At 47.0% G+C, this 27,172-nt stretch overlaps 1 protein-coding gene and 1 long non-coding RNA gene across 2 annotated transcripts in view; one reads left to right on the top strand and one right to left on the bottom strand.

The window, feature by feature from the left end:
• LOC310835321 overlaps positions 1-22,903 on the bottom strand; it is an 88,845-nt gene extending 65,942 nt beyond the window's left edge. The window contains exon 1 of the long non-coding RNA XR_014559549.1: positions 22,330-22,903. This is a non-coding gene — a long non-coding RNA (uncharacterized lncRNA). The remainder of the gene's footprint in view (positions 1-22,329) is intronic.
• IGFBP7 (insulin like growth factor binding protein 7) lies at positions 410-27,167 on the top strand. Its single transcript, XM_083719774.1, has 5 exons — positions 410-952; positions 21,029-21,138; positions 22,917-23,033; positions 26,177-26,303; positions 26,976-27,167. Exons 1-5 carry the CDS (start codon positions 487-489, stop codon positions 26,993-26,995), a joined length of 840 nt encoding a protein of 279 aa, XP_083575900.1. The 5' UTR covers positions 410-486; the 3' UTR covers positions 26,996-27,167.
• Positions 27,168-27,172: the final 5 nt, after the last annotated feature.

The following is a 27,172-nucleotide window of genomic DNA, read 5'->3' as shown; positions in this document are numbered from 1 at the left end:
CTCCATTCTGAAGGAAGTCAGCCCTGAGTGCTCACTGGAAGGACAGATCCTGAAGCTGAGACTTTGGCCACCTCATGAGAAGAGAAGACTCCCTGGAAAAGACCCTGATGTTGGGAAAGACGGAGGGCACAAGGAGAAGGGGACAACAGAGGACGAGATGGTTGGACAGTGTTCTCGAAGCTACCAGCATGAGTTTGACCAAACTGCGGGAGGCAGTGGAAGACAGAAGTGCCTGGCGTGCTCTGGTCCAGGGGGTCACGAAGAGTCGGACACGACTAAACAACAACAACAACAACAGAACCTACTGGCATCCTGTCTCACGCCGAACATAACACAAATCAAAGCAATCCAGGCGGGCGGGCGGAAGGGGATCAGGGGGTGGAGTTTCCAAGTCAGCCTTTTTCTCCCAGCGCTTATTCCCAGCGCCAGCTCCGAGCGGGAATAACAGCAGCAGCAGCAGCCGCGCCCCGTCTAGTCGTCCCCGCGATGTCGCGTCTGGGCTCCGCGCCGCCTTGCCTCCTCCTCCTGCTGGCCTTCTTCTGCTGCTGCTGCTCCGCGTCCCTCGGCGAGCCCTCGCCCTCGGCCGGCTGCCCGCCGTGCGCCCCGTCCTCCGAGTGCCCGCCGCTGCCGGCCCGGGGCTGCCCGCTGGGCAAGGTCCGCGACGGCTGCGGCTGCTGCTGGCAGTGCGCGCGGGGCGAGGGCGAGGCGTGCGGCGCCGGGTCTCCGTCGGCCGGGCCCGCCGGGGGCTGGGGCCGCTGCGCCACCGGCCTGGAGTGCCGCCGTCGGCGCAAGGGCCAGCCGGGCGTGTGCGCCTGCAAGAGCCGCTACCCGGTGTGCGGCAGCGACGGGCTCACCTACCCCAGCGGCTGCCAGCTGCGGGCGGCCAGCTTGCGCGCCCAGAGCCGCGGCGGGCGCCCCGTCGAGCAGCGCAGCAAGGGGCCTTGCGAGCAAGGTAGGGGCGCCGCTTGCGACGGGAGCCTGGGACAGGATTTATAGGGGGGGCAGCCTTTATGTTAGGGGACAGAACAGTTATTTGCAATGCAATTGTTGTTGTTGTTTAGTCGTTTAGTCGTGTCCGCCTCTTTGTGACCCCATGGACCAGAGCACACCAGGCACTCCTGTATTCCACTGCCTCCCGCAGTTTGGTCAAACTCATGCTGGTAGCTTCGAGAAGACTGTCCAACCACCTCATCCTCTGTCGTCCCCTTCTTCTTGTGCCCTCCATCTTTCCCAACATCAGGGTCTTTTCCAGGGAGTCTTCTCTTCTCATGGGGTGGCCAAAGTCTTGGAGCCTCAGCTTCACGATCTGTCCTTCCAGTGAGCACTCAGGGCTGATTTCCTTCAGAATGGAGAGGTTTGATCTTCTTGCAGTCCTTGGGACTCGCAAGAGTCTCCTCCAGCACCATAATTCAAAAGCATCAATTCTTTGGCGATCGGCCTTCTTTATGGTCCAGCTCTCACTTCCATACATCACTACTGGGAAAACCATAGCTTTTACTTTTGCAATTGGTTACTTTTTTATTATTATTTACTCGATGGGGAGGGCAGCTGCCCTCTGGACCCCCGGCTACGTCCATGGCTTGGGAGGAAGCAGGTGGGAAAAGGTTTTGGGTGGATCCGACCAACGGAGCGTTGAGTCCCACATCCCAGCTCACTTACACACAGATGGGCTTTATCCCCTAGATTAGAAGGCATGACTACTGTGGTACCTCAGGTTACATACGCTTCAGGTTACACACTCCGCTAACCCAGAAATAATGCTTCAGGTTAAGAACTTTGCTTCAGGATAAGAACAGAAATTGGGCTCCGGCAGTGCGGTGGCAGCAGGAGGCCCCATTAGCTAAAGTGGTGCTTCAGGTTAAGAACAGTTTCAAGTTAAGAACAGACCTCTGGAACGAATTAAGTACTTAACCCGAGGTACCACTGTACTACTAATCCCATCAAGTTGAGGGAGGGGTGGCCCCCTCAAATATTTTATGGGGGGCAAAGGGACCTCAGTCCCTAGGAGTTAGCTCCTATGCTACAACTAGAGGTTGGATGGCCATCTGATATGGATGCTTCAGCTGAGATTCCTGCATCGCAGGGGGGTTGGACTAGATGACCCTTGGGGTCCCTTCCATCTCTACAATTCTGTGATTCTAACAGGCAATCGCAGGCATACTGCCTCCAACCCTGACGACAGCCAAGTACCTTCCATGAGTTTGGGGGGAGGAGCCAAGATGGCGTCGTTAGAGGAAGCATTGATTTGAGCTCCACGTTAGTTGTGCGGTTTTTATTAGTTTGTATTAGTTTTTACTAGCTTTATCAGCTTTTTATTAACTTTTACCAGTTTTAGTTTATTGCTCATTATCTTTTTCTTAGTTATTTTAATCACAAAGCTTAAGCCATGAGTTTGCCTAGTCCTCTTTTAAAGCCGTCACATTGGGTGAAAGACACACATCCCAAGTGTTAATTCTTAATTTTAAAACTCAGCCCCTCTGAACTTGGTAGAGTTTACTTCTGAAGAAACATGAATAGGTTTGGGCTGTATGGTAGCTACACTGTCGTATCTGCAAATAAGCCCCATTGAGCTGGGTGGGTAAGAATAGGTGGCGCTGTGGGTTAAACCACAGAGCCTAGGGCTTGCTGATCAGAAGGTCAGCGGTTCGAACCCCCCCGGCCCGCGATGGGGTGAGCTCTTGTTGCTCGGTCCCTGCTCCTGCCAACCTAGCAGTTCGAAAGCATGTCAAAGTGCACGCAGATCAATAGGTACCGCTCTGGCGGGAAGGTAAATGGCGTTTCCGTGCGCTGCTCTGGTTCGCCAGAAGCGGCTTAGTCATGCTGGCCACATGACCCGGAAGCTGTACGCCGGCTCCCTTGGCCAATAAAGCGAGATGAGCGCTGCAATCCCAGAGTCACGACTGGACCTAACAGTCAGGGGTCCCTTCACCTTTACCTATTGTAATTATGACAGTGTATTGCACTTCCAGCAATGAACTTCAGGCAAAAGGGAAGGGGAAAGGACCTGCCCGGGGTCACCCACTGAGTTTCATGGCTTTGAATCAGGCTGTAGCCCCATAAATATACCTGGGAATAAGTTCATTGTTACTTCTGCAGGATCTGCCGTTGTGGGCTCCCCTTAAAAATAACCCGGTGACTGCCATTCAGCACTGGGCCCTAGCTGGTACCAGTTTATTTTCCCATGATGCCCCAGGGTGATGTGCTTATTATTATTATTATTATTATTATTGGAAATTCAAAGAGTGGCTTACCTGGTTGCTGATTCAGAAGAGATTCAGAATGCTCCTGAAGAGAGATGCTATGTGTGTTGCTTTTGTACTCCTTGCCTCTACACCCTTTTATTTATGTTGTATACTGCCGGCATGTCCAACAGGTAGATCGTGATCTACCAGTAAATCACTGGACATCTGTGGTAGATCACTGGGTCCCCTCAAAGAAGCCCAACCACTTTGGCACCCTAAAGAAACAGGGCTTATCCCCACCCTAAAAAAAGCTGAACAACTTTGACCTGAACACCCCAAAAGGGGGTAGATCACAGCCAGTTTTTAACTCTAGATTGCAGTCTCTTGGGAGTTGGACCACCCCTGTTGTATAGGAATGGACCACCCCTCTATCTGTGGCCAGGCCTGCCTTTAAGCCCTCCAGCCACCTTTGCTTCTCCCACCTCAGAGCAGAGGTGGAAATCAGTGGCTATGTTCAGATGCAAAGTGCAGGCGCCATACTCTGCCAAGCTGTTTTTCCCAGAACGCTGTCGGGGGGGGGGGGGGAGAGCACTCGATTTGTTTGTTTTCGGTCTGAGGCCTGTGTGGGAGCCTTGGAAAGGAGCCCTGCTCTTAGTTTCTCGGTGATGGGCTGCAGTTGCTTGGCTGTGCAGGGAAGCTGCAGCTCCCTTCCTTTATAAAGTAACGCGACGTCAGGTCTGCTTCTTTAAAGCAGAGTGTGGCCATAGATGGGAGGAAGTGGGGATAAATGAGGCTCCAAGACCAACCTGGCTGTGGGGCTGCATGCCTCAGTTACATCGTGATTGGCTTATTGCCATGCGCTGTTCAGGGAGTTAAGTTGGCAGAGTCACCAGATGCTTCAATTGGCCCAGCATATTATACCTTCCAACATTTCTCCAATGAAAAAATTATTATTATTATTATTATTATTATTATTATTTGGCTGGGGAAACCCAGCCAGATGGACAGGGTATTATTATTATTATTATTATTATTATTATTATTATTATTATTATTATATCACTACTATCACTACTACTACTACTACTACTACTACTACTACTACTTATACCCCGCCCATCTGACTGGATTGTTCCAGCCACTTTGGACAGCTTCCAACATATATAAAAACAAAATAAATCATTAAACTTTTTTTTTTAAAAAAAAAAAAACCTTCCATATACAGGGCTGCCTTCAGTTGTCTTCTTTTTTAAATGTTTTTATTAGCATTTTCAACATAACAACATATCAAAACATATCATATTCATTATTTTTCCCCTTCCCCTCCCTCAAACCCACCCTCCCCCTCGAGGCTTCCTTCAGCTCCTCTCTCTGATTTCTCAACCCATATTATTCTCTGCATGTTATAAAATTATACAAATCCTCACATTATATGTCTACCATGTTATGAATCAATAAATTTGTGTATGTTTATTCAAAACCTGCCAAGGAGTCCAATTCATTTTGTTGTCTTTTTAAGTAATTTGTGAAAAGTTCCCATTCTTCTTTGAAGTCACAGTTGTCCTTGTCTCGCAGTTTGTGTGTCAGTTTAGCCAGTTCTGCATAGTTCATCAATTTCTCTTGCCACTGTTCTGTTGTCGGGGTTTCCTCAATCTTCCATCCTTGTGCTATCATGACTCTTGCTGCTGTTGTTGTTGCATACATAAATTCTTTGTTTTCCTTGGAAGGTCTTGTCCTACAATCCCTAACAAAAATGCTTCTGGTTTTTTAACAAATGTCCTTTTAAACATTTTCTTCAATTCATGATATATCATTTCCCAGTTTTTTTAAACTTCTCTACAGTCCCACCACATATGATACAGATGTCTTCTAAAGGTTGTATAGTTACTTATCTCCTTGGCTCAGGGGTCACATAACTCCCGCACCCTCCAACATTTCTCTGATGAAAATAAAGACGCCCTAAGGAAAAGCAAGACATTCTGGGATCAAATCAGGAGCTGGGACAGCTTCTGTAAATCTAGGGGTGTCCCTGGAAAATAGGGACACTTGGAGGGTCTGGCATGTGGCTGCCAGGAGGTTAGAAGGTGCCGTATTATACCTAACCTGCATAGGTTCTGCACTGGTTGGCAGGTTACTTCTAGGCACAATTCAAACTAATGGCCCTTTTAAAGCCATGCCAGGGAACGTTCTGGTCAATCTTCCATTCTAGTAGTAGGCGGAGCTAGATGGAAAAGTGGGTGGAGCATAGGATACTAAGCTTTACCTTTGTATAGTAGGCTAGTTTTTACACACTTGTACACCCTTCTCTGTCCAGGCAAGGGAGAGTCATTATCAGAGCACATTCCAGACAGGCAAAAACAACTCAGGTTGTGTAGCCTGCAGAAAGTATCAAGGGCCAGATAGAGAGACCTGGAGGGCTTGATTGAGACCCCTGGAGGGTCATAAACTGCCCTCCTCCTCTTTGATCTGCCCACTCCCTAAGAAAAGGGGAGGAAAGGCCTTTGCTGTCTCTCCCCGCCAGTGGGTGGAGAGACGGCTGGTACTTACGAGAGACAGGGCTTTGTCAGTGGCTGCACCAATACTGTAGAAGATCTTGCCTCACAAGTTTCGGGTGTCCCACTGTCTGATGGTCTTCCGCCTGTGAGCGAAGACATTTTCATTCCAGCAGGCATTTTTTCCTGGCCTGGTAGTTGATGGATTTAAATCATCACGTGGTTGTGGTGGTGTTGCTGTTGTATTTATTAACTTATATACTGCTTAATGCCAAAATACCGTATTTTTTGCTCTATAAGACTCACTTTTTTCCTCCTAAAAGGGGGAAATGTGTGTGTGTCTTATGGAGCGAATGCAGGCTGCGCAGCTATCCCAGAAGCCAGAACAGCAAGAGGGACTGCTGCTTTCACTGCACAGCGATCCCTCTTGCTGTTCTGGCTTCTGAGATTCAGAATATTTTTTTTCTTGTTTTCCTCCTCCAAAAACTAGGTGCGTCTTGTGGTCTGGTGCGTCTTATAGAGCGAAAAATACGGTAGGCTTCTAAGCAGTTTACAAAGTATAAAAACCAAATTGCACAAACCATTAAAATATAAATATTCATAATTAAAATACGCACTAAAACAGTGCTATTAAAACAAGACAGTCAATTAAAAACGGGAGATTGTTTTACTTGTCTCTACTATATTTGGCATTGTTGTTTGATTATGTTACTCTTAACTGTTGGAAGCCACCATGAGCAGGGCTTATGCATTAGAATGTGTTGTGTAGAAATTATTGCATGACTAATTCTTGCAACATTTCCCCTGCTGAGTTGGAGATATACTGCCTTTGAACATGGATGTTTGATTCAGCTGTTGTGATTAATGGTCACGGACAGGCCCATTCACCATAATTTTATCTAATCCTTTTTCAAAGCCCTTTAAGCTTGTGGCCTTCGCCACGTTGTGTGGCAGTAAATTCCCTGACTGTTGTGTGAAAGAGTGCTTCTTTTTGTCCATCCTTGAATTCCAGCTGTTCAGCTGTCCTAGTTTTAAAATGCCAAAATAGCTGATGTTCTTCCCATGACTTGGTGCTAATGAGGCTAACAGCAAAGGGAAAGCAGTTCTGCTAGCAAAATATTCATAATATCTGGAGGTTAAGCACTGCCAAATTTTCAGAATGGAAAGATAATAGAGCTTGCGGGAATACAAACCAGCCTGAGTTACGGTAAATTGTGCTCTTTCCCTAGGCAGAACCTGATTTGACACCTCTGGTTTATCTTCATATATATATAGTCTTTTCTGTTTCCCCCTCCTGAGTTCACCTGCCTGCCTTGCTGTTCCCAGGACTTGTTTGGGAGTTTTTAAAATATCTGGTGTTCCATTTATCCATTTCTGGAGGCAGATTAAGGAGGCAGATTATATACAAAAGTCACCAAGTTCACTTATTTTAACAGTTGAGTTCTTTTTAGACTCCTTGAGCGAATATCATCAGCACCTTACCGATTTACTGGAACTGATTTACTGAAGGCCCGTCTCACATGTGGCCACTTGATCAATTAGATCTGGGGATCCAGCACTTTTACAAGTGCTGTATAACATTAATTCCACACTTGCAAGAAATCAGTATTTTTAGTGTGGCAGTATCTGATCTCCGGCACTCCCACCTGATTAATGTTAGGCAAGTACCTATGTTGTACTTACTGCTTTATACGCCTGCTAAAACCTTCTTTGTTTAGGCAAGCCTTACCCAAGCATGTAATTTCGTTTTGTATGTTTGTTCTTAAAACTGTTGACTTTATCTATATTTGGATAAATGTCCACTGTCTTAAAGTCAGTTTTTATTCTTTCTAATATTTTACACTATATTATGTAAGATATATGTAAGATCAGGTGGGTGGTTTGAATCCCTGCAACAGGGTGAGGTGAGCTCCCGTTATTCGGTCCCAGCTCCTGCTCACCTAGCAGTTCAAAAGTGCAAGTAGATAAATAGGTACCGCTCCGGCGGGAAGGTAAATGGCGTTTCTGTGCACTGCTCTGGTTCGCCGGAAGCAGCTTAGCCATGCTGGCCACACGACCCAGAAGCTGTCTGCGGCCTATAGAGCGAGATGAGCGTGCAACCCCAGAGTCGTCTGCGACTGGACCTAAAGGTCAGGGGTACCTTTACCTTTTTATGTAAGATGCTTTAGATATACTGTATTTTTCGCCCTATAGGACGCACTTTTCCCCCTCCAAAAATGAAGGGTAAATATGTGTGCGTCCTATGGGGCGAATGAAGGCTTTCGCTGAAGCCTGGAGAGCGAGAGGGGTCGGTGTGCACCTACCCCTCGCGCTGTGATGGCCTGGGAATCCGATTCAGAGGCTGAACCGGAGGAATCCCAGCCTGCACAGGAGTCCCCGCCTCCAGGGCCGGCTGAACTGGGGCAGGGCCTTGATTCTGAAGTGCCTGCTCCTGTGCCGGATCCTCAGGAGCAGGCACCAGGTGAATCCACTCTGGCTCCAGAGGTGGTTGAGGACTCAGTGCCTACAGGTGAGTCTCCCCCTGAGCCCAGTAACCCTTCAGCCTCTCCTGAACTGCAGAGGCTCAGGGCAGAGAGGCGGAGGGAACTGGTTTCTCCCAGGAGGAGTGCTCGCCTTAAGGCCAGGAGAGGCGGGTCTCCTGGGGGCCGGGACCGCCCCTGGCCTCAGAGAAGATACAGGCCAGTCAGCCCAGTCCCAGGTTGCGGGAGCAACGTCGTTGATGAGCTGTTTCGGCCAGCATCCAGTCCTGTTTCCCCCAGAGTTCCTGTCCTTGCCCGGCTTGCCGCTGTGGACCCTGCTTCACCCGAGGAGGACTGTCTGCCGACCCTCAACTCAGGTCCTGGACCTCGCCCCACGGTAACCTCCCCCCTGGACCAGCACACTCGCTCTCCAGGCTTCAGGAAGCTCTCTGCAAGCTGTGGGAGGGCTGTGCGAAGTCGTGCGGCTCTTCCATGGCTTGGGGAGAGGTGCCTGCACCTGAAGCCTGGGGGCATGCTGAGCTCAGCACCCCCCCCCCAGGCTTCAGGCTCAGCACTGCTTTCTGCAAGCCGTGGGAGGGCTGCGTGAAGTCGCGCAGCTCTCCCACGGCTAGCGGAGAGCTTGCCTGCACCCAGAAGCTTGGGGCGCGCTGAGCTCAGCACGCCCCAAGCTTCGGGCTTCACGCAGCTTTCCCACGGCTAGCGGATAGAGGCCTGTTCTGGGGGCTGGGGTTGGGGGAAGCTCGGGCTTCCCCTGCCCCAGCCCCGCACCTGGGGGGGAAATATTTTTTTTTATTCCCCCCCCCCAAAAAAAAAACTAGGTGCGTCCTGTGGGTCGGTGCGTCCTATGGGGCGAAAAATACGGTATTTTTGATATATAAATCTTGCTAAATAAATAAACTACTGATTAATTTGTGGATCTGGAGACCTTTCATCGTTTCTCCCTGGTGATGTCTTCCGATTTCCCCATACCTTCTATTAATTTAGTCAACCTTGCGCAGCCCCATGCACAATGGTTCTGTGGTTGCAGTCCTAAGCAACACTCTTACAGGTTGTGACATGAATCCTGGCTCTTCATTTGTCGTCATAAATATAAAGGTAAAGGGACCCCTGACCGTTAGGTCCAGTCGTGGCCGACTCTGGGGTTGCGACGCTTTATTGGCTGAGGGAGCCGGCGTACAGCTTCCAGGTCATGTGGCCAGCATGACTAAGCCGCTTCTGGCGAACCAGAGCAGCGCACGGAAACACCGTTTACCTTCCCGCCGGAGCGGTACCTATTTATCTACTTGCACTTTGATGTGCTTTCGAACTGCTAGGTGGACAGGAGCAGGGACTGAGCAACGGGAGCTCACCCCATCGCAGGGATTCGAACCGTCGACCTTCTGATCGGCAAGTCCTAGGCTCTGTGGTTTAACCCACAGCGCCACCTGCGTCCCATAGTCATAAATATACTTATTGGCAAATAAGTTGCCTTGAAATTAGAGGTGCTTTCTTCTGTGTAAATATATTTAGAATGGCACTGTTTTTTCCTCCAAGAAAGTTTGCTTAGGAATGGGACTTAAATGCAGTTGTTCGGAGAGGACCATTAATTTGTGGGGAAGCTGACTATAGAAAACAGGGCATGAAGAGGGGAGCTTGTTGGCATCCATCTGTCACAGGGGACAATGGAGGCGTGTGCCTTTGGGGGTGAGGTCAAGCTGTTGGAAGGTTGCAACACTTGCTCTGGTTGTGGAGAATAGTGCAGGACAGAGATGTTTTGCACCTGGGCCAGATGAAGACATCCGGTTGTGTTGTTGCCATGGTGTTTCTTCTCTCCACTCTCCTCCTAGTGGTCATTTATTCTCTGGTCACCGCTGTAGACTTCTCTGTGGTCTTCATAGCTGAGGAAGCTGTGTTGAAGTGAAATGTTCTGGAAGGCCTGCAGCCGCCATGTTGGTAGTCAAGATAACCCCCAAAATAATTGGTCGTTGATTGCAAGAAGGAGCTCAGAGATGTTTATGTTTCCTTGCTTTGATATATGCTAATAGGCTTGCTTTGAGGTTGTGCTTATCTGTGGGCCGCAGGATGCTGGGCTCTTGGCCCAGGGAGGGAAGAAGTTTTGGATAGCTACCACCTGTGGTTCAACAGTGTTCAAAACTCTCCATTTTGTGACAGGGAATTTCATTAGTGCGAGCAATTTCTGAGCTCTGGGTGCTGTACTGCGCCTAAGATTTCAGATTAAAACTGCAGAGTGGAAGGAAAGGAGGACCTATTTCTGCCTCTCTACTTCCAGCTACTCTCTGAAGACTGGAGAAGAGACCCTCTTAAGAATATTAGGGGGGTGGGCCGGGGAAGGACTAGACAGTGTGAGAAACGAATCTAATATTTTAGAGGCAGTTCATTCATTTTCGGCTTTGTATTTTTGTTATTAAAAAAGCACGCCTAGACATTCCGTTGTTGTGGCCATAACCTAGGTTTAAGGTGCCGTTTAGCTCCTATCTTTCATATCTCAGTTTCTAACACTGATCACCAGCCAGTTGTCATGGGAGGTTCTGGGCAAAGTGACAGGCTGCTTCATGCATAAAGAATGTATGAGCGTTTGATTGGGCGCAGACAAGTCACCATTTCTTTAATAAAGAACTAGAAGTGCCTGTTCTGGTGTTTTTGACATCTTTCTTTGGCATCCCTGCATCAAACCACTCACTCAGGTCTGCCTTTGGTTCAGAGCAGAAGGGCACATCAACTCGTGATACAGAATCCAGCCATTTGTGTGAGATGTTATCGCAATAATTCTCAAACCAGCCAACTCATGCAATGTGTGCCCAAGACGCATTGTTCTTCACTGTTCTAGCAGTTTATTCCCAAGCCTGTTTTGTTTTTGTTTTGTTTTTCTGTTGTAGGCAACTTTGGTTGATTATCCTTTTCCCCCACATTTGCCTAATACATAAAAAATAGTGTGCATGTGGATATTTCATCCTTGGAAGGATAGCATTTATCTCAATGACCATTTATTCTGACCTCTGCAGTGGAAAGAACTATCTACAGTTCATGGCAGGTTAGACATTTGTGTGCAGTGAAAGCCCAGAGGGTCAGGCAAAGGTCTCCTTTCAAGGGTCCAGTTAAAAAGATATTTTGGAACTTCTGTCGCTGTGCATATTTTCCACAGGAAGTGTGGCAAATGGGACTGCACAGGCCCTCTTTTTGTGAGAGATTGCTTGCTTGCTTGCTTTATAAATTGCTTGTCAGACTATGAATTCGGAAAAATGCAACTTTCACTTTGAGAATATGTCACTGAGCTCTCAGAAAATAGTCCTTCAAGAAGATGCTTTTACCAGGAATGGCCACATGTTAAAGAATGTTTAGTCCAGGTTTGAGGAACTTGTGACTCGCTAGACTGGTTGATTCCCCGTGTTGTCATTTAACAGAGGGCATTATCATAATCCACATTCTGCTTGAGGCAAGCTGTTTCTGAAGCTGGAAGGTGAATATTTTCACGCTGGCTTAAAGTGTACCCACCCTTGCATAATATCCTTGTTATTTCCATTGGGGAGATTTTATTCTTTACCCCGCTGTCATGACAATGGAACTGTGCCAGTTTTTATAGTCAATAAGTTTGGAAATGTACCAGGCTTGCCCTCCTTAGGGCATGACTTCTTCTCCCTCTCTCGCCTTTGAAGATGGCACCTTCTTTCCATTTGGGGGGCTTTCAGTATCCCCGTCCCAGTGAGCCACTATTTTTCTGGAAAATGAAATTTAAGCTTTTCCAATTGCAGCTAATTGACATTAAAGACTTGCTGGTTGTTTTGCTGTGCTCAGTCTCATGCGTGGCCTGGGAACATTCAGATCAAAGTAATGTAGGGAGGCAGGACCACACAGGCTAGAGATGTCCTGTAAGGCTTGGAGGAGAGGGCTCAGGGCAGGGGTCAGCAACCATTTTCACTCGTGGGCTGGCCCACTGTCCCTCAGACCATGTGGTGGGCCGGACTATATTCTGGGGGGGAAATGAACGAATTCCAATGCCCCACAATAACCCAGAGATGCATTTTAAATACAAGGGCACATTCAACTCATGTAAAAACAAGCTTATTCCTGGACAATCCGCGGGCTGGATTGAGAAGGGATTGGGCTGCATCCGGCCCCCAGGCCTTAGGTTGCCTACCCCTGGCTCAGAGGAAGCAAAATACATAAGTTGTAAGCAGAGAAATTGCACATTTTGTCCCCTGATATCAGTCTTGTACTGTTTTCTGAACTTGGAGATCTGTTATTTGTTAGGGCCTGTTGAAGAAACACCAGTACAGTGCTGGCAGCAGAACATTTTGATTGTCTGAGGCTTATGAGATCAGGTGCCTCAGATTTTCCTAGGTATGTGTCAAGGGACCTTGCAAAAGACTTTCCGTTTCCCTTGGTAATCCGAACTGCTGGGTCAGCTTCCTAGTGACTACAAGAGACTTCTTGGAGTTTTTGGAATACCTGCTTATGTAGGGTGGGAATGTGGGACGCAAGTAAGCATATATAGTCAGTGCTAACTGACCCAAGAAGAATCTGCAGAGCGCTCAGAAATAGCGAACTCCTAGCCAGAAACATCCAAGCAACTTCTAGCTACCTCCCAAATAGCGGCTAGGAATGTTAATGTGAAGAGCTGCACCTATTTTCTTTTCTGAGGCGATAAAAATGCAGTGACTTTGAGGGAAGCATAGTTAAACATTTTAACTACACAGCTGTTTCTAGATACGGTTTTTATAGCACCGGTTGGACCACTGAGCTGCAGTGTATACTTTTACCAAAGAAGTCTGGATCACAGCACCTCTCTCCGTTTACTTTTTTCCCATACACACATATAAACATAACATATACTAATAGCGAACGCAAGTAATCAAGTGTTTATCAATTTGGAAGACATACTGGGCCACCCAAAAAACAAGATAGTGCTTTATGCGTTCCTTGGGACTTGATTAAGGATGCAGAAACCACCGCTTCATTTTTGGGTGGCCCGGTTTTCACTTCCTAAACTGTGATAAGCAGGAAAATCTAAAAATCCAAAACAATGGCCTGGACCTGGAAGCTTCTAGGATATCAGGAATGGGGTAGGGCAGCGGAGGAGCATATGCCCACGCTGCCCAGGGCAGGTGTGCTCCCAAGGGGGGGTGGCGCGGTGGGGGCCCTCCCAGGCTCAGGATAGCCACTCGGGTGCCCGGAGTGGTGCAGGTGCCCTGCAACCGGGGACGGAGCAAGCCGCCCATGGCAGACATTCGGTGTGCCACCCTCCCACCACTCCCAAGCCTCCCCCAAGCTGTCAAAACAAAGGGGGAAGGGGGAAATTGAAATACTTTATTGTCACTTGTACAACTTGTATACAGTGAGATTACACGAACACCCCCCACTCAGCTCAATTAGTCTTAATTCCCTTCGTTTACTGACGCGCACCCACCAAACCCGAAAGTCAGTTGCCCTGTTATCTTTTCATTCAGCAGCCTAACAGCCCATGGATAGAAGCTGTTCTTTACCCTGTTGGCACGACTAATCATGCTTCTGTATCTTCTGCCCGAGGGCAGGAGATCAAGAAAGTGCCGGCCAGGGTGTGAATCATCCCTGAGAATTTCCCTCACTCTCCTGAGGCAACGTTCTTCCGCTATTTCATCCAGCGGATTCACAGGACAGCCCATAATATCTTGTGCTGTATTCACCACCCTCTGTAGGCACTTCCTATCAGTTGATGTGAACGCCGCTGTCAAAGCAGCACAGCTCCACCCCTTACCCCGACGACTCGGGGTAGGCTTGGGAGTCGCGGGCGGGCGGTGCGCTGAATGTCACCCCCCTCAGTGGGGGCAGTCATGGCAGTCTTTCCCCCCTTCCTACGCCCCTGGGGTAGGGTGGGGCTCTGGAGGTGGAAGGGAAGAAGTAGAAATTGGCCTTAGGAATCTTATGAGAGAGGGAGAAAAATGTATCTCTTATCTACAGTGGTACCTCAGGTTACAGACACTTCAGGTTACAGACTCCGCTAACCCAGAAGTAGTACCTCGTGTTAAGAACTTTACCTCAGGATGAGAACAGAAATCGTGCGGCGGCACCGGGAGGCCCCATTAGCTAAAGTGGTGCTTCAGGTTAAGAACAGTTTCAGGTTAAGAACGGACCTCCGGAACAAATTAAGTTCTTAACCTGAGGTACCATGGTACTTTCATCATGCCATGCGTATTTTTTTTTTAACTTACCTTTTAAACTCACCTTTTCTCTAAACTATAAAATCCCAAATGCTGCTGTTTTTCTTCATAGGGGAGACACTGCATCTTGGTTGCCCATTTCTGGTCGTTCCCCCCCCCCCCAAAAAAAAAAACTCCATCTACTTCTTCCCTAACTTCTCACATGAAACTCTGTGGTGTTAGCCTAATGATGGAGGGGTGGAGAAAAGATATAAACTTTGAGAAGAACCCCCCCCCCATGTTTCACAATGCTGCGAATGTCTGGTCACTCAGGGCAACAGGGCTTCAGTTCCAGTAATCCTCTAAACATGGGCTTTAATTCCGAATAAACATGTGCTTTAATTCCAAATATTTTCTGGAAAGCCTGCATATGACCTTTGCTGAACCAAGTCCTTTGGAACGCTGCCCGTTACACAGGCTTCTTGTGGGAGTTATGATTCTTTCTTTTACTCATTTAATGCATTTTTGTTGAGACGAAACATCCGGCAGAGTATTTTTTTAAAAAAGGTATACGAGGAAGAACTCCTGTCAAGTCTCTGTAAATCCAGCTGACATTGTTTTCAGACAAACTACTTTATAATCAGTTGCAGATGAAGAGATTTCTCCCCCTGGGAAGGGCCTAATATGAGAAGGGCGTTTTTGATTGCCTCGACCTCCCAGGTGCCATAACACAACTTGACAGCAACAAGGCCCTGCATATTAATCCTTCTGCTTCTTATTCGTGGCTCACATGATAGTTCTGCGTGCTGCAGTAGGCGGCTGTGATTCTGGAATGAAAACTAGGAAGAGTTCCCACGGATTGGATCGCTTGTAGAATAAGCAAGCTGGGAACAGTCTCTCTGACTTCAGCCGTCAGAGGAGCTCGATCAAATGCGTCTTACCACTCCTCCTGGAAATCTGCAGCGAAGGACTCCTAGGAAGAAGTTCCTAGAACTAAATAAGAAGGTTTGCAGCACCTGCTAGTGATTCCTAGCAACGTCCATTCAACATCCTAGATGGGGCAAATTTGTAAGCACAGAAACTTTGGTTTTGCACTGCGCCAATTATAGCTGCAAGACTTTGTTCAAGATGCACGTCCATTTCCATTATCATGTGTTATTGCTTGCACACTGGGTGCTAGGACCCTACTAGCTATTCAATAAATTTGATTTGTAAATTGATAGTGGGGGTTTTGAGATGGTAGAAGCTTCACTTAATAAAATGTAAAGGTAAAGGGGCCCCTGACCATTAGGTCCAGTCGTGACCGACTCTGGGGTTGCGGCACTCATCTCGCTTTATTGGCTGAGGGAGCCAGCATACAGCTTCCGGGTCATGTGGCCAGCAGGACTAAGCCGCTTCTGGTGAACCAGAGCAGCGGACGGAAACGCCGTTTACCTTCCTGCTGGAGCGGTACCTATTTATATACTTGCACTTTGACATGCTTTCGAACTGCTAGAAGGTCGCGGTTCGAATCCCCGCGATGGGGTGAGCTCCCGTTGCTCGGTCCCTGCTCCTGCCAACCTAGCAGTTTGAAAGCACCTCAAAGTGCAAGTAGATAAATAGGTACCACTCTGGCGGGAAGGTAAACAGCGTTTCCGTGTGCTGCTCTGGCTCACCAGAAGCGGCTTAGTCATGCTGGCCACATGACCGAGAAGCTGTACACCAGCTCCCTCGGCGCCGCAACCCCAGAGTTGGCCACGACTGGACCCAATGGTCAGGGGTCCCTTTTACCTTACTAAAAGACAGACTATAGCTCTCCTGGAAGGTGCAATCCAGATGAGGAAACATTGACGTGAGATGCTCACTTGTCAGACACAGGCAGCCAGACTTACAAGCCAGATGTCCGAGGAGCCAATGAGTTTCTGTCTGTGTTTCTTGTGTCCTGCAAGGGAGTGGTCCGCCTCTGTAGAACAGTGCAGCCTTTCAAAAGTTGTGACACTGCGTACAACAGGATGCAAGTGCGCCACTGACATCCTGCAGTGTATGAAACTGTTCCATAGAAACACAAACTATAATTGACATTTCCTGTCCCATGGAGATGACAACATTGCTTTTTAATGCATGGGATGATGGGCCCACACGTAATGGTGTTTGCATTGTTAAAAAACAATTTTAACAAAGTATCCAGCCTTCATTACACACTGTTCATTTTGGCCAGGGCTGGATTTAGGTTTGATGAGGCCGTAAGCTACTGAAGGTAATGGGGCCCTAAAAGTCTGGAAGGGATTAATCCATTTTGCGTTGCTTTCTATGGGAAAGTGCACCTCGGTTTTGGAACGCTTTGGTTTTGGAACAGACTTGCAGAGCAGATTAAGTTTGAGACCCAAGGTACCACTGTATATAGAAATGAGCAAACCAGTGATATTTTAGGGAGCAGGCTAGCAGGTGGGGCCCATTACTTACATCATAGGAGCCTACACAACACAAAACACTGTTGCTGTATGTAGCTTTTATTTTGTTTTTTATCATATTTTGGAAATGTACATTCAGTTTTTTCCCTTTAATTTTTTTTGGGGGCCCCAAAAGAGTGGGGCTCTAAGCTATAGCTTGTTTAGCTTATACGTAAATCCAGCACTGATTTTTGCTGCCATTCATATGTTGCCATCTCCAAAGTCTGTATATTTAATTGCAATTCTGTAGAAAGGAATGCTAATCTATACATCCCATGTTGCCCAAGGCAGTGCAGGAACTGACTAAGGGGTTCCCCTCTATTAATTATTTTACCAGTAACATAGAAAATACATAAACATAAACAGACTTTTGTCAGGCTCAAACTTTTAGCTCACAACATCTTCACGGGCTACCTGTTTGTGCCTTGGCTCATACTAGCATTGGCCTTCATAGCTGCAGGTCCAGTCTAGCAAACTATCACATTGATATTTGTCCATCGTCGTCATCAGCAGTATCAGCAGCAAAAAAATTTAGCTCCAAGTATGTGTTGCATGGGGACATGGGTGGCGCTGTGGGTAAAACCTCAGTGCCTAGGACTTGCCGATCGCATGGTTGGCGGTTTGAATCCCTGCGGCGGGGTGCGCTCCCGCTGCTCGGTCCCAGCGCCTGCCAACCTAGCAGTTCGAAAGCACCTCCGGGTGCAAGTAGATAAATAGGGACTGCTTACCAGCGGGAAGGTAAATGGCATTCCGTGTGCTGCGCTGGCTCGCCAGATGCAGCTTGTCACGCTGGCCACTTGACCCGGAAGTGTCTGCGGACAGCGCTGGCTCCTGGCCTCTAGGGTGAGATGAACGCACAACCCTAGAGTCTGGCAAGACTGGCCCGTACGGGCAGGGGTACCTTTACCTTTACCTTTATGTGTTGCATGAGGATCAATGGCTGAATTGTTGATTACAGGATGGTTAGAAAGAGCACACGAAACTGGGTTGGGGGTTAAGGGAGGGAGAGTAGGTTCAGTGTTCATTGTGCAAAAGCCACTTATTTCCACTGTAGAATCCTGAGAATGTCTGTGTTTCCCAGACTTTTGATTGCATATTTGTATTTCCCAGAGGGTCCCTTCAGGTCTAAATTCCTTTCTGCCATGGGAAGGCTTTCCAGTGGATCGTGGGCTTTCCTTGTGATCATACAAGGCAACAGAGATAAATAAATGTCTTGTTACCAAAGTTGGGTGCCTCCCCCTCTCTCTGCCAAGCGGGGGCAAGAGCCCATGGGGTTCCAGGCACTCACCCAGGGTGTGTGTTCCTTTGGATAATCGAGACACAGTGGGGGACCATTGTAGCTTTAATAAATATGGTTTATTCACCTATTGACACCTTCAGTCTGCATAGAGGGAGTCCAGATCTTACAGCATGGTCATCTCAAGTGGGGCTTGTTCCTCCACAGAAATGCAGCACTGAAGTCCAAGGCATCTCTCCCAGCCAGCCTTCAGCCAGCCTGTCCAAAATATGGATACCAGTCCTCCTTCCTTCCTTCCTTCCTTCCTTCCTTCCTTCCTTCCTTCCTTCCTTCTTCTTCTTCTTCCTCTTCTTCTTCTTCTTCTTCTTCTTCTTCTTCTTCTTCTTCTTCTTCTTTTTCTTCTCAGCAACCCTTGCTCAAAACTCACACCCAGTTACACTGGCAGCCTTCCTAATCCCCAGTCTCTGATCACACCTGAGGACAAGAGGGGAATTCAATTTTCTTGCATTACCAATGGCCCTCAATGGCCCTGTATTGTTTCTTAATATTTAAATATTAAATTTTAATATTTAATGCTGTGCTGTACTGTTTTGATTGGGAGCCGCCCAGAGTGGCTGGGGAAACTCAGCCAGATGGGCGGGGTATAAATAAATTATTATTATTATTATTATTATTATTATTATTATTATTATTATTAATGATGGCACTAGCTTGGCCAGGTTGTTTTTTGTTTTGTTTTTTGCATAGGCTAGCCCAGGAACTCCTCTGCAGCTTGTATCTCTCCCTTCCCGTCCCAAATCATCAAAATTCTACCATTTATTAATTCCTAGGGTTTAGGACAGGCATGGCCAAACTTGGCCCTCCAGCTGTTCTGGGACTACAATTCCCATCATCCTTGACCATTGGTCCTGTTAGCTAGGGATGATGGGAGTTGTAGTTCCAAAATAGCTAGAGGGCCAAGTTTGGCCATGCCTGGTTTAGGAGGTCTGCACGCGCGCGCGCACACACACACACACACACACTCACTCACTGTAAATGTATAACAATATCTTTCACTCAGCTGTTCAGCCCTGGTCTGTCTTGACATTGTGCTTTTTGGATGCCTTGGATTGGCAGCGCTTCCTCGCGAAGATTGCTGTAGCTGACTTGAGTCCGAAGGTCTGTCTCTTCCCATGGCACTTACGGCCCCCCAGGGACCCACTTCCTCTCCAACGCTAAAACAGAGGGAAATAGAACAAAGGGTCACAACCCAGCCAACTCTGCCTAGCCAAAGAAAGAAGCTCGCGATTCTAGCCTGTGATCTAAAATCCAGCAGGGCCTTTCATGCTAAATAAAACTTTGGAGCACTGCGAAAAGCTCCCCCCCCCCTTCTCCTAGGACTCTCTTAGATTTTTCACTTGAAATCCATGGGCAATGTTCATCCATTAGGAGTAACACAGTAGTTTAGGAGAGGAAAATAATCTCCCTTACAGGGGACGGGGGAGACCTTAAAAGCAAGGAAATGTTTCTTAGGGAGATATTGCCATTTATTTATCTATCATCTATCTATCTATCTATCTATCTATCTATCTATCTATCTATCTATCCATCTATCTATCTATCATCTATCTATCTATCTATCTATCTATCTATCTATCTATCTATCTTTCAATATATTTTTTATTGATTTTCCAAAATTCATAAACAAACTAGCTAACATAAATCCTAACTGTACATTATCCAATCTTCGTAACATTGTTAAGAGACTTCCTCAAATCCCCCTGGCTGAGTTTCAATGTATATCTTTGTAACAGTTTTCCAAAACAGATTTTTCATAAAATTAATCACTTAACATCTTTCTTTCTTTTCATGTTAACTTTTTAAAACATTTCATTTTAACTTTAAACATATTATTCTATAACATCACATACTTAAATCCTAAGCCTATCAGGTATTTGCGAGTATTTCTATTTAAATTGTCTTAGCATATTTAGCTAAATAGTCTTTGAATTTCATATAATTTATATCTATTTATTTATTTAGGGGGGGGGGAGGGAAAGCAACTTCTATGTCTTGTTGACATTTCTGGAAGCCTCCGGAGGCCATTCCCTTGTACAAAGAGTGATCGTGCAGAGGCAAGACTGTACTGCCGATTACACCAGTGACGCAGCGGAGCTTGCAAAACAGGAAACAGCTGTCCCTCTTTGCTCTCCCGTCTCTGCTGCTTGGATGAGGTTGACCCTTGAAATTGGACAAGCAATAATTCCTTCAAGAAGCGAGATACTGTCCGGCCAACCCATGGCAATTAGCCACCTGAGAGAGGGTTGGACTAGATCAGCCTTTCTCAGCCTTGGGTCCCCAGATGTTGTTGAACTACAACTCCCATCACCCCTAGCTAGCAAGGCCAGAGCTCAGGGATGAAACAATACGGCTCAAGTTTAGCCAGATGACATATTGTTTACTTACTAACTTTTAAAGAATTTGTGACAGTACAGCCGTACCTTGGTTTTCAAACAGTGGCTCATGTTCTCCTGTCCTGTCCCCTTTATAAAGATCTGAGGAATGAGATCGTCACCCCACTCTTAATTACCATCCCAGGCTGCCCATCTGCGGCCACATTGTCCTTTCTTTTATCAGATCAAAATGATCAGACAACAGCAAAGGTTGCTAGGTTTATCAAGGGTGCAATGAGATTAAGGGCCACTATCTGAACAATAATCTTGGTCATTTGATTGCCCTTTTTACCCATTGTTGACTTTTTATTTGTATATATTGCTTGTTTTATGTTACCATGGCCGTTGGCTAATGCAAATAAAGTTTATCTATCTAAAAACAAACAACAAACCGCTTAGTTCTCGAACGTTTTGGCTCCCGAACGCTGCAGACCTGGAAGTGACTGTTCCGGTTTGCGAATTATTTTTGGAAACTGAACGTCCGATGGGGCTTCCACAGCTTCCGATTGGCTGCAGGAGCTTCCTGCAGCCAATCAGAAGCTGCACTTTGGTTTCCGAATGTTTTGGAAGTCGAATGGACTTCTGGAACGGAAGTACGGCTGTACTTCATCCTATTTATTCCTGCCTGTATTGCCTGACTTTCTGATTTCCTCTTGTTTCAAGGACCATCCATTGTGACACCCCCAAAAGACATCTGGAATGTGACTGGGGCCCAGATTTTCCTGAGCTGTGAGGTCATTGGTGTCCCAACCCCAGTGCTTACTTGGAACAAGGTCAGTGATGTTTGATGTTAATTTTGAAAATGATCCCCTGAAATCAATGCAGTGCTTCACCAGAGCACTGCCAAGTTCTCCCAAGATCTGCAGAAGAGCACCACCAGTATGTCCTCCCCCAGCTCCCATTGATTCATTCCATTGGGTGCCGTTGCATGGAAAGCCCTGGTGGATTGTGTCCTCTGCAAGATCACTTTGTGTGCTAACCTTGACAGGTAATTTTGACACATGGAGGGATACAGGAGGAGGACAGAGGAATTTAGACAATTGGAAAGGTATTGTTTTGAGCAATTAACCACTGAGAAAGGTGACCATAAAGGCATTCCAGATGCATAAACAGAAGGGTTTAGGACGGAACATGACAAAACAAGAATGAGGCTTGGAGGAGGGGAAATCTAAACGCGTTGCCAAGTCAAACACTCCCTTGGAGCTCTGCAAGCATAACTGAGATTACTGAAAGGGGAGCGCTTTTTTTATTTATACTTTGCTATAATGAAAACTGATAAAAATATTTGAGGGGGAGGTTTTTTAACAACAGTTACTTGCAAAAACAAAGCTACCGACTCTGTGACCAAAAGAGATTGTGCAGTTTGTGGATAAGTAGAAAAGATCCCCCCGCCCCCCGTGCCTTGCTTTCCAGCACCTTTTCTGGGTTTCGTTCCTGTTTATCCTTCTAAAACCAGCTCTGTTGCACTTTACCATATTAGGGCCTCTGTAGGGAAGAGGCACAAGTATTAAGGAATGCCTCCTTCTGAGCTCAAGCATATTCTGAGCGCTTTGGAAACACGGAGATACGTTGCAAGTGCTCTTGCGATCTTCCGCCCATGCTGCGGTCTGCAGCCATGCGGGGGTTAGAGAGGAAGACAGGAGAGCTCAAACTAGATAACAAAAGCGTTCTTGGTTTCTTTGAGGTGGCTAAGAGTCTGCACGTTGTGTTTGGAGGCTCTCGGTTCCCAATTCCTATCCAACCTCCCAGGTTTCTGAGATATCTTTAGGCATGGTTAGGGATTCTGTCCCTTTGGAATGGGGCAGCAGCAGTAGCCCTTGAAGAACCAGGTTTACACCCTGGGAACTTGCTGGGGTCTAGCTGTGCTCCTGAATGCTCAGGTCATCTCCATGGCCAGGAGGGCTTTTGCCTAGTAGCTGCACCCCATTCATCGTGGCTGCTAGCCATGGGTGGGAATCAACTACCGTATTTTTCGCTCTATAAGACGCACCAGACCACAAGATGCACCTAGTTTTTGCAGGAGGAAAACAAGAAAAAAAAATCTGAATCTCAGAAGCCAGAACAGCAAGAAGGATCGTTGCACAGCGAAAGCGGCAATCCCTCTTGCTGTTCTGGCTTCTGGGATAGCTGCGCAGCCTGCATTCGCTCCATAAGACGCACACACGTTTCCCCTTACTTTTTAGGAGGGAAAAAGTGAGTCTTATAGAGCAAAAAATATGGTAACTGGTCCTGCCAGCAGAAGCCCCTCACAAGATCTTCCGCTTGCACAATGCGCCTCCCTGCCAAAATTGGGGGTCAAGAGCACCCCCGGAACAGCGCACAGAGGAGGAGACGGAGGGATTTTTCCATTTGGCAAGGCAATATGCATGGGCTGGCAGAGCTGTGGCCTTAATTGCAATGCTGAATTCTTCCCATAGAATTATATTTCCTCCAAAGGCGTAAAACTTCCAACTATCTTAAACTCTGGGAAATTAAGGTACTGTATTGGGACAATCCAGAGGCAATTGGAGCGGGGGAACTTTAACACTAAGACTTTCCCCTCATCTGCCAGATAATAAAAGGCCAATATGGCGTCCAAAGAATGGAGCTTCTTCCAGGAGATCGGGACAACTTAGCCATCCAGACTCGTGGTGGTCCTGAGAAACATGAAGTGACTGGTTGGGTATTGGTAAGTTCCTGTTCTCATTTCGGTTGAAATAATCAGAGCGGGTTGTATCCATCGTTAGTCCCCCACTTACATTACTAGACATGACTAACTTAGGTCCATTAATTTTAAGGGGGTCTCCCTGTGATTATTACTAGCATTTTGACAGAGTGGCAGCATCTTTCAGGGAAGAAAGAGGCAGTTCAGACTGAGGGCTGGGACAGATCGTGGCACCTTGGGGCTGTGTCTAGTGAGTGGGTTTGTGCCTTTCTAGGCCTGCTAAAAGTCCACGTGACCATGGAACATTCGCCTCCTTGCTTTGTAGCACAGGGGTTGCTAATCTGGGGCCATCCAACAGTTATTGTATTCGGTCATCAAAAGAGACAGGGGAGTTGTAGTCCAGCAACATATAGGAAGCCACAGGTTCGCCACCCCCAGATACAGTGGTACCTTGGTTGTCAAACAGCTTGGCTCCTGAACAAATGCTGCAAACCCGGAAGTATTCCGGTTTGTGAATGTTTCTTGGAAGCCGAACTTCTGACGCGGCTTCCGATTTGAGTTCTGGAAGCTCCTGTAGCCAATCTGAAGCCGTGCCTTGGTTTTCAAACGGTTCCAGGAGTTGAAAGGACTCCCAGAATGGATTAAGTTTGACAGCCAAGGTACCACTGTATAACAAACCTCTGACTTTTGAACGTACAAGGGCAGGATCCCACTGCTCCATCCGCCTTTGCCTCTGGCCCTCACCTACCACAAGGGAGCAGAGCTCTCTGGCTGAAAAAGGTTCTAAACATCTGGTATACAGCATGAATGTGAACCTTGGAAGATACATTTTCTAGTTATCTCCCACTTAGACTATAGCAATGCGCTCTATGTGGGGCTACCTTTGAAGGTGACTTGGAAATTGCAACTAATCCAGAATGTGGCAGCTAGACCGGTGACTGGGAGCGGCCGCAGGCACCATATAACACCGGTTCTAAAAGATCTACATTTGCTCCCGGTACATTTCCAAGAACAATTCAAAGTCTTGGTTTTGATCTTTAAACCCCTAAACGGCTTTGGCTCAGTATACCTGAAGAAGCGTCTCCACCTCCATTGTTCAGCCTGGACACTGAGATCTTCCTCCGGGGGTTTTCTGACAGTTCCCTCACTGCAAGAAGGGAGGTTACAGGGAACCAGGCAAAGGGCCTTCTCGGTAGTGGCACCCGCCCTGTGGAACGCCCTCCCATCAGATGTCAAGGAAATAAAGAACACAAAACTTTTAGAAGACGCCCGAAGGCAGTCCTCTTCAGGGAGGTTTTTAGTGTGTGACGTTGTGCTTTGTTTTTACTGTTTGTTTTTTGTTGTTGTTGGGAGCTGTCCAGAGTCGCTGGGGCAACCCAGTCAGAGGGGAATAATAATAATAATAATAATAATAATAATAATTAATTGTCAGGGGTTCAGAAGGAGAGACACAGGAGGGGGAGCAAATGGAGAGTGAGGAGGAGGAGTCCGAGGGGGGTGGAGGCAGTGACAGTGGAAAGAGTTACTCCACAAGCCTCTCCAGCGAATCGGAGGACTCACAGAAGGGAGCGCCAATGGCCAGAGCGAGGGGGGTTCCAGGGGGGAAGCCCCAGGAGGAAGGGGCTAGCGGGGAGTCCCTGAGCAGCAGTTGGAAGTCAGGACCAGCTTCCCCACCAGGGCGCAGTGGGGAGGGGGAGTCCCAGGCATCGGGACCAGTGTCCTCACCACCAGCGAGAGGAGATGAGTCAGGTTTGGCCACGCCCACATCGGGAAGCGGGGAAACGGTCAGGAGGAAGGTTACCGGCTGGGCGCGCGCGCCAAGTTCAAATGTACAGGCGAGCGGCACAGCAGGGAGCCCAGGAAGGGAGCCAGGTCCTAAAGCCCGCCGGAAGGAAGGGCAGGACTCAGGAGGCTCAGCGTCAGAGGAGTCCAGGAAGGAGGAAACCCCAGAGGGCAGAAGGACCCAGCGAAGGAAAGAACAGCGCAGGAGGTGGAGCCGGGCTAGGATCTTAAACTGGTGTGGGAGGAGCAGTGAGTCAGAGGGGACTTAGCCGGTCTAGAGTCAAGACGTGGGGCGGCACGCCCAGAGCTTTGAAATGGAAACTAAACTTCAATAAAGACTTTTGTACATTACATCCACCGGGCGTTGGTCCTCTGTGAGCTGGGACCTAGAGGCAGTCCTGATAATAATAATAATAATAATAATAATAATAATAATAATAATAATAATAATAATATTTTGAATGGAGTTTGGCCTCTGACATCTTGCTCAACTTCGTTCAAATGGAGAAACCACTTGAGTTTTTGACGATTGAGCGGCATAAAATTTGTTAAATAAAATGAATAAAGTGTAAGTGTGTGAGAGATATTTCAGGTGAGGCCTAACTGGGTGTATTTCCCTTCCAAGGTGGGTCTGACAACTTTTAAGATAGGAGCAGGGTGTTCCTTTGTATGGTGGCACTACTGGAATTTACTTCAGAGAGAGACCCATTGAGCCAGCTCTGCTAGGGGCTTTCAGAAGGCAGAACTTGCCATTTATTTGGGATGCCTGCTGTTCCAAGTAAAGAATTGGCTGCTGATTACAGATTCAGTATGCATTATATACTGTGATTGCATTAAAAGCCTGGAGAGCAGAAAGCTGGGACACAAGTTATGGCTTAGATCCAAAGGACAATAGGCATAAATCCACTGAGACTCTTCCCCCCCCCTTTTTTTTGCCAGAGCTGTGTGAGAGTCAGGATGATGCGGAACAGTACGCTGGGTGGGGTGGGTGGGAGAATCACCCCTGTACAAGGAAAAATGCCCAGCATGCCCCCATGGGGAACTTTTGGATCCATACCATAAAAAATAAATTTGACAACACATGTTTTCCATCTAGAGATGAACAGCCTTCAGAACTGTTTCCAGGGTCTTGCTAGACATCTTTTCAAGAAAGATATGAGACAAATGCAGATCCCTTCGTTTCTCATGCCCACAATTACACGTGATTAACTTAGTCAATTGTGTGTGCGCGTGCAAGATTCATATCCGAATGCTTTCCATTAATTGCAACAAAAACTGAAGTTGTTCTAGTTGTTCACCTGGAAAACTGTCTTGCAATGGACTTGGGGCTCGGCTTAACCAAGTATCCAGGATGCAGCCAATTTATCATGGTTCTGTTTCAACAGATATCCCCTTTGAGCAAGGATGATGCTGGAGAATACGAGTGCCATGCACTGAACTCCAAAGGAGAGGCAACAGCTTCTTCAAGAATTACTGTGGTTAATTCTTTACAGGAAATACCCACAAAAAAAGGTAGGGAGTTTTTTTGTGTGTGAGAGAGCGCGCACTTTACTGCATTGGGGCCAATATGAAAAGTCAACATGTGACTGGATATAAAAAAAATGTGAGCCTGTTGACTTTAGTAGCATATCGTGTACAGTCATGTTTTAACATTTCCTACAAGAATTCAGAAAATCTGACTCGAGTTTCAATGGGTGTTGTTAAATATCAAGGCAACTGAAAATAAGGTGTGTTTTTTTAATTGACACAATGCAAAGTCATCAAGAAGGTGAAACAGGTTCCCACTCATGTCTGGAGCTGTTTCTTTCCTTTCCTGGCCAGCTTAGCAAAGCAAGAGGATGGATTCATAGTTCCGCTTGCCTTGTGATTATAGTCCTGCAGGACATTGTAAAAGGAGCTGGCAGGAGCCTGGAATGGAGACGCATGCTTGAGCATTGGCTATCACAACATTCAGTATTGCTTGCAAATGGGTCCCAGGTCAGGACAAGAAATCATGCTTTTGTATATGTAGCCTAAAGACCCTGTTTATCTATTATTGGGGAGCTTTTACAGATATTTTTTAAAGCAATTATGTTTTGGGGTTTTTGGTTTTTTTGCTTAAAGGGAATTCACAGAGCTTCTCAGTTCTCTCATGTGCATTTCAAAGAAAACATAACCCTACTGCATTTATTTATTTATTTGCAGGAGATAGTGCTGAACTGTGAGATCTGAAGATTCTATATTGCACTTGAAGAAGTAGAGGCTATCTCATCCATGCCAGGTTTATGTTAATCTCCCAGAAAACTGCTGTGTTTATTTCCCTTTCATGCCACCTCTACAGTTATTCATCCCTTGTATAATTTTTGCTAAAGTATCAATAAAATATTTTACAACGGATACAC

The sequence above is a fragment of the Podarcis gaigeae genome (assembly GCF_964106915.1).
Source record: "Podarcis gaigeae genome assembly, chromosome: 17".
NCBI classification, from domain to species: Eukaryota; Metazoa; Chordata; class Lepidosauria; order Squamata; family Lacertidae; genus Podarcis; species Podarcis gaigeae.
The sequence above is the reverse complement of the archived record's forward strand: the minus strand, read 5'-3'. Positions and strand labels throughout refer to the sequence as shown.

Excerpts from the sequence above, each read along its gene's own strand:
- IGFBP7 (XM_083719774.1), top strand. The coding sequence starts at position 487 with ATGTCGCGTCTGGGCTCCGCGCCGCCTTGCCTCCTCCTCCTGCTGGCC. Across the intron at positions 21,139-22,916 it reads CAGTGCTTACTTGGAACAAG|ATAATAAAAGGCCAATATGG; the intron begins GTCAGTGATGTT and ends CTCATCTGCCAG. Across the intron at positions 23,034-26,176 it reads AAGTGACTGGTTGGGTATTG|ATATCCCCTTTGAGCAAGGA; the intron begins GTAAGTTCCTGT and ends CTGTTTCAACAG.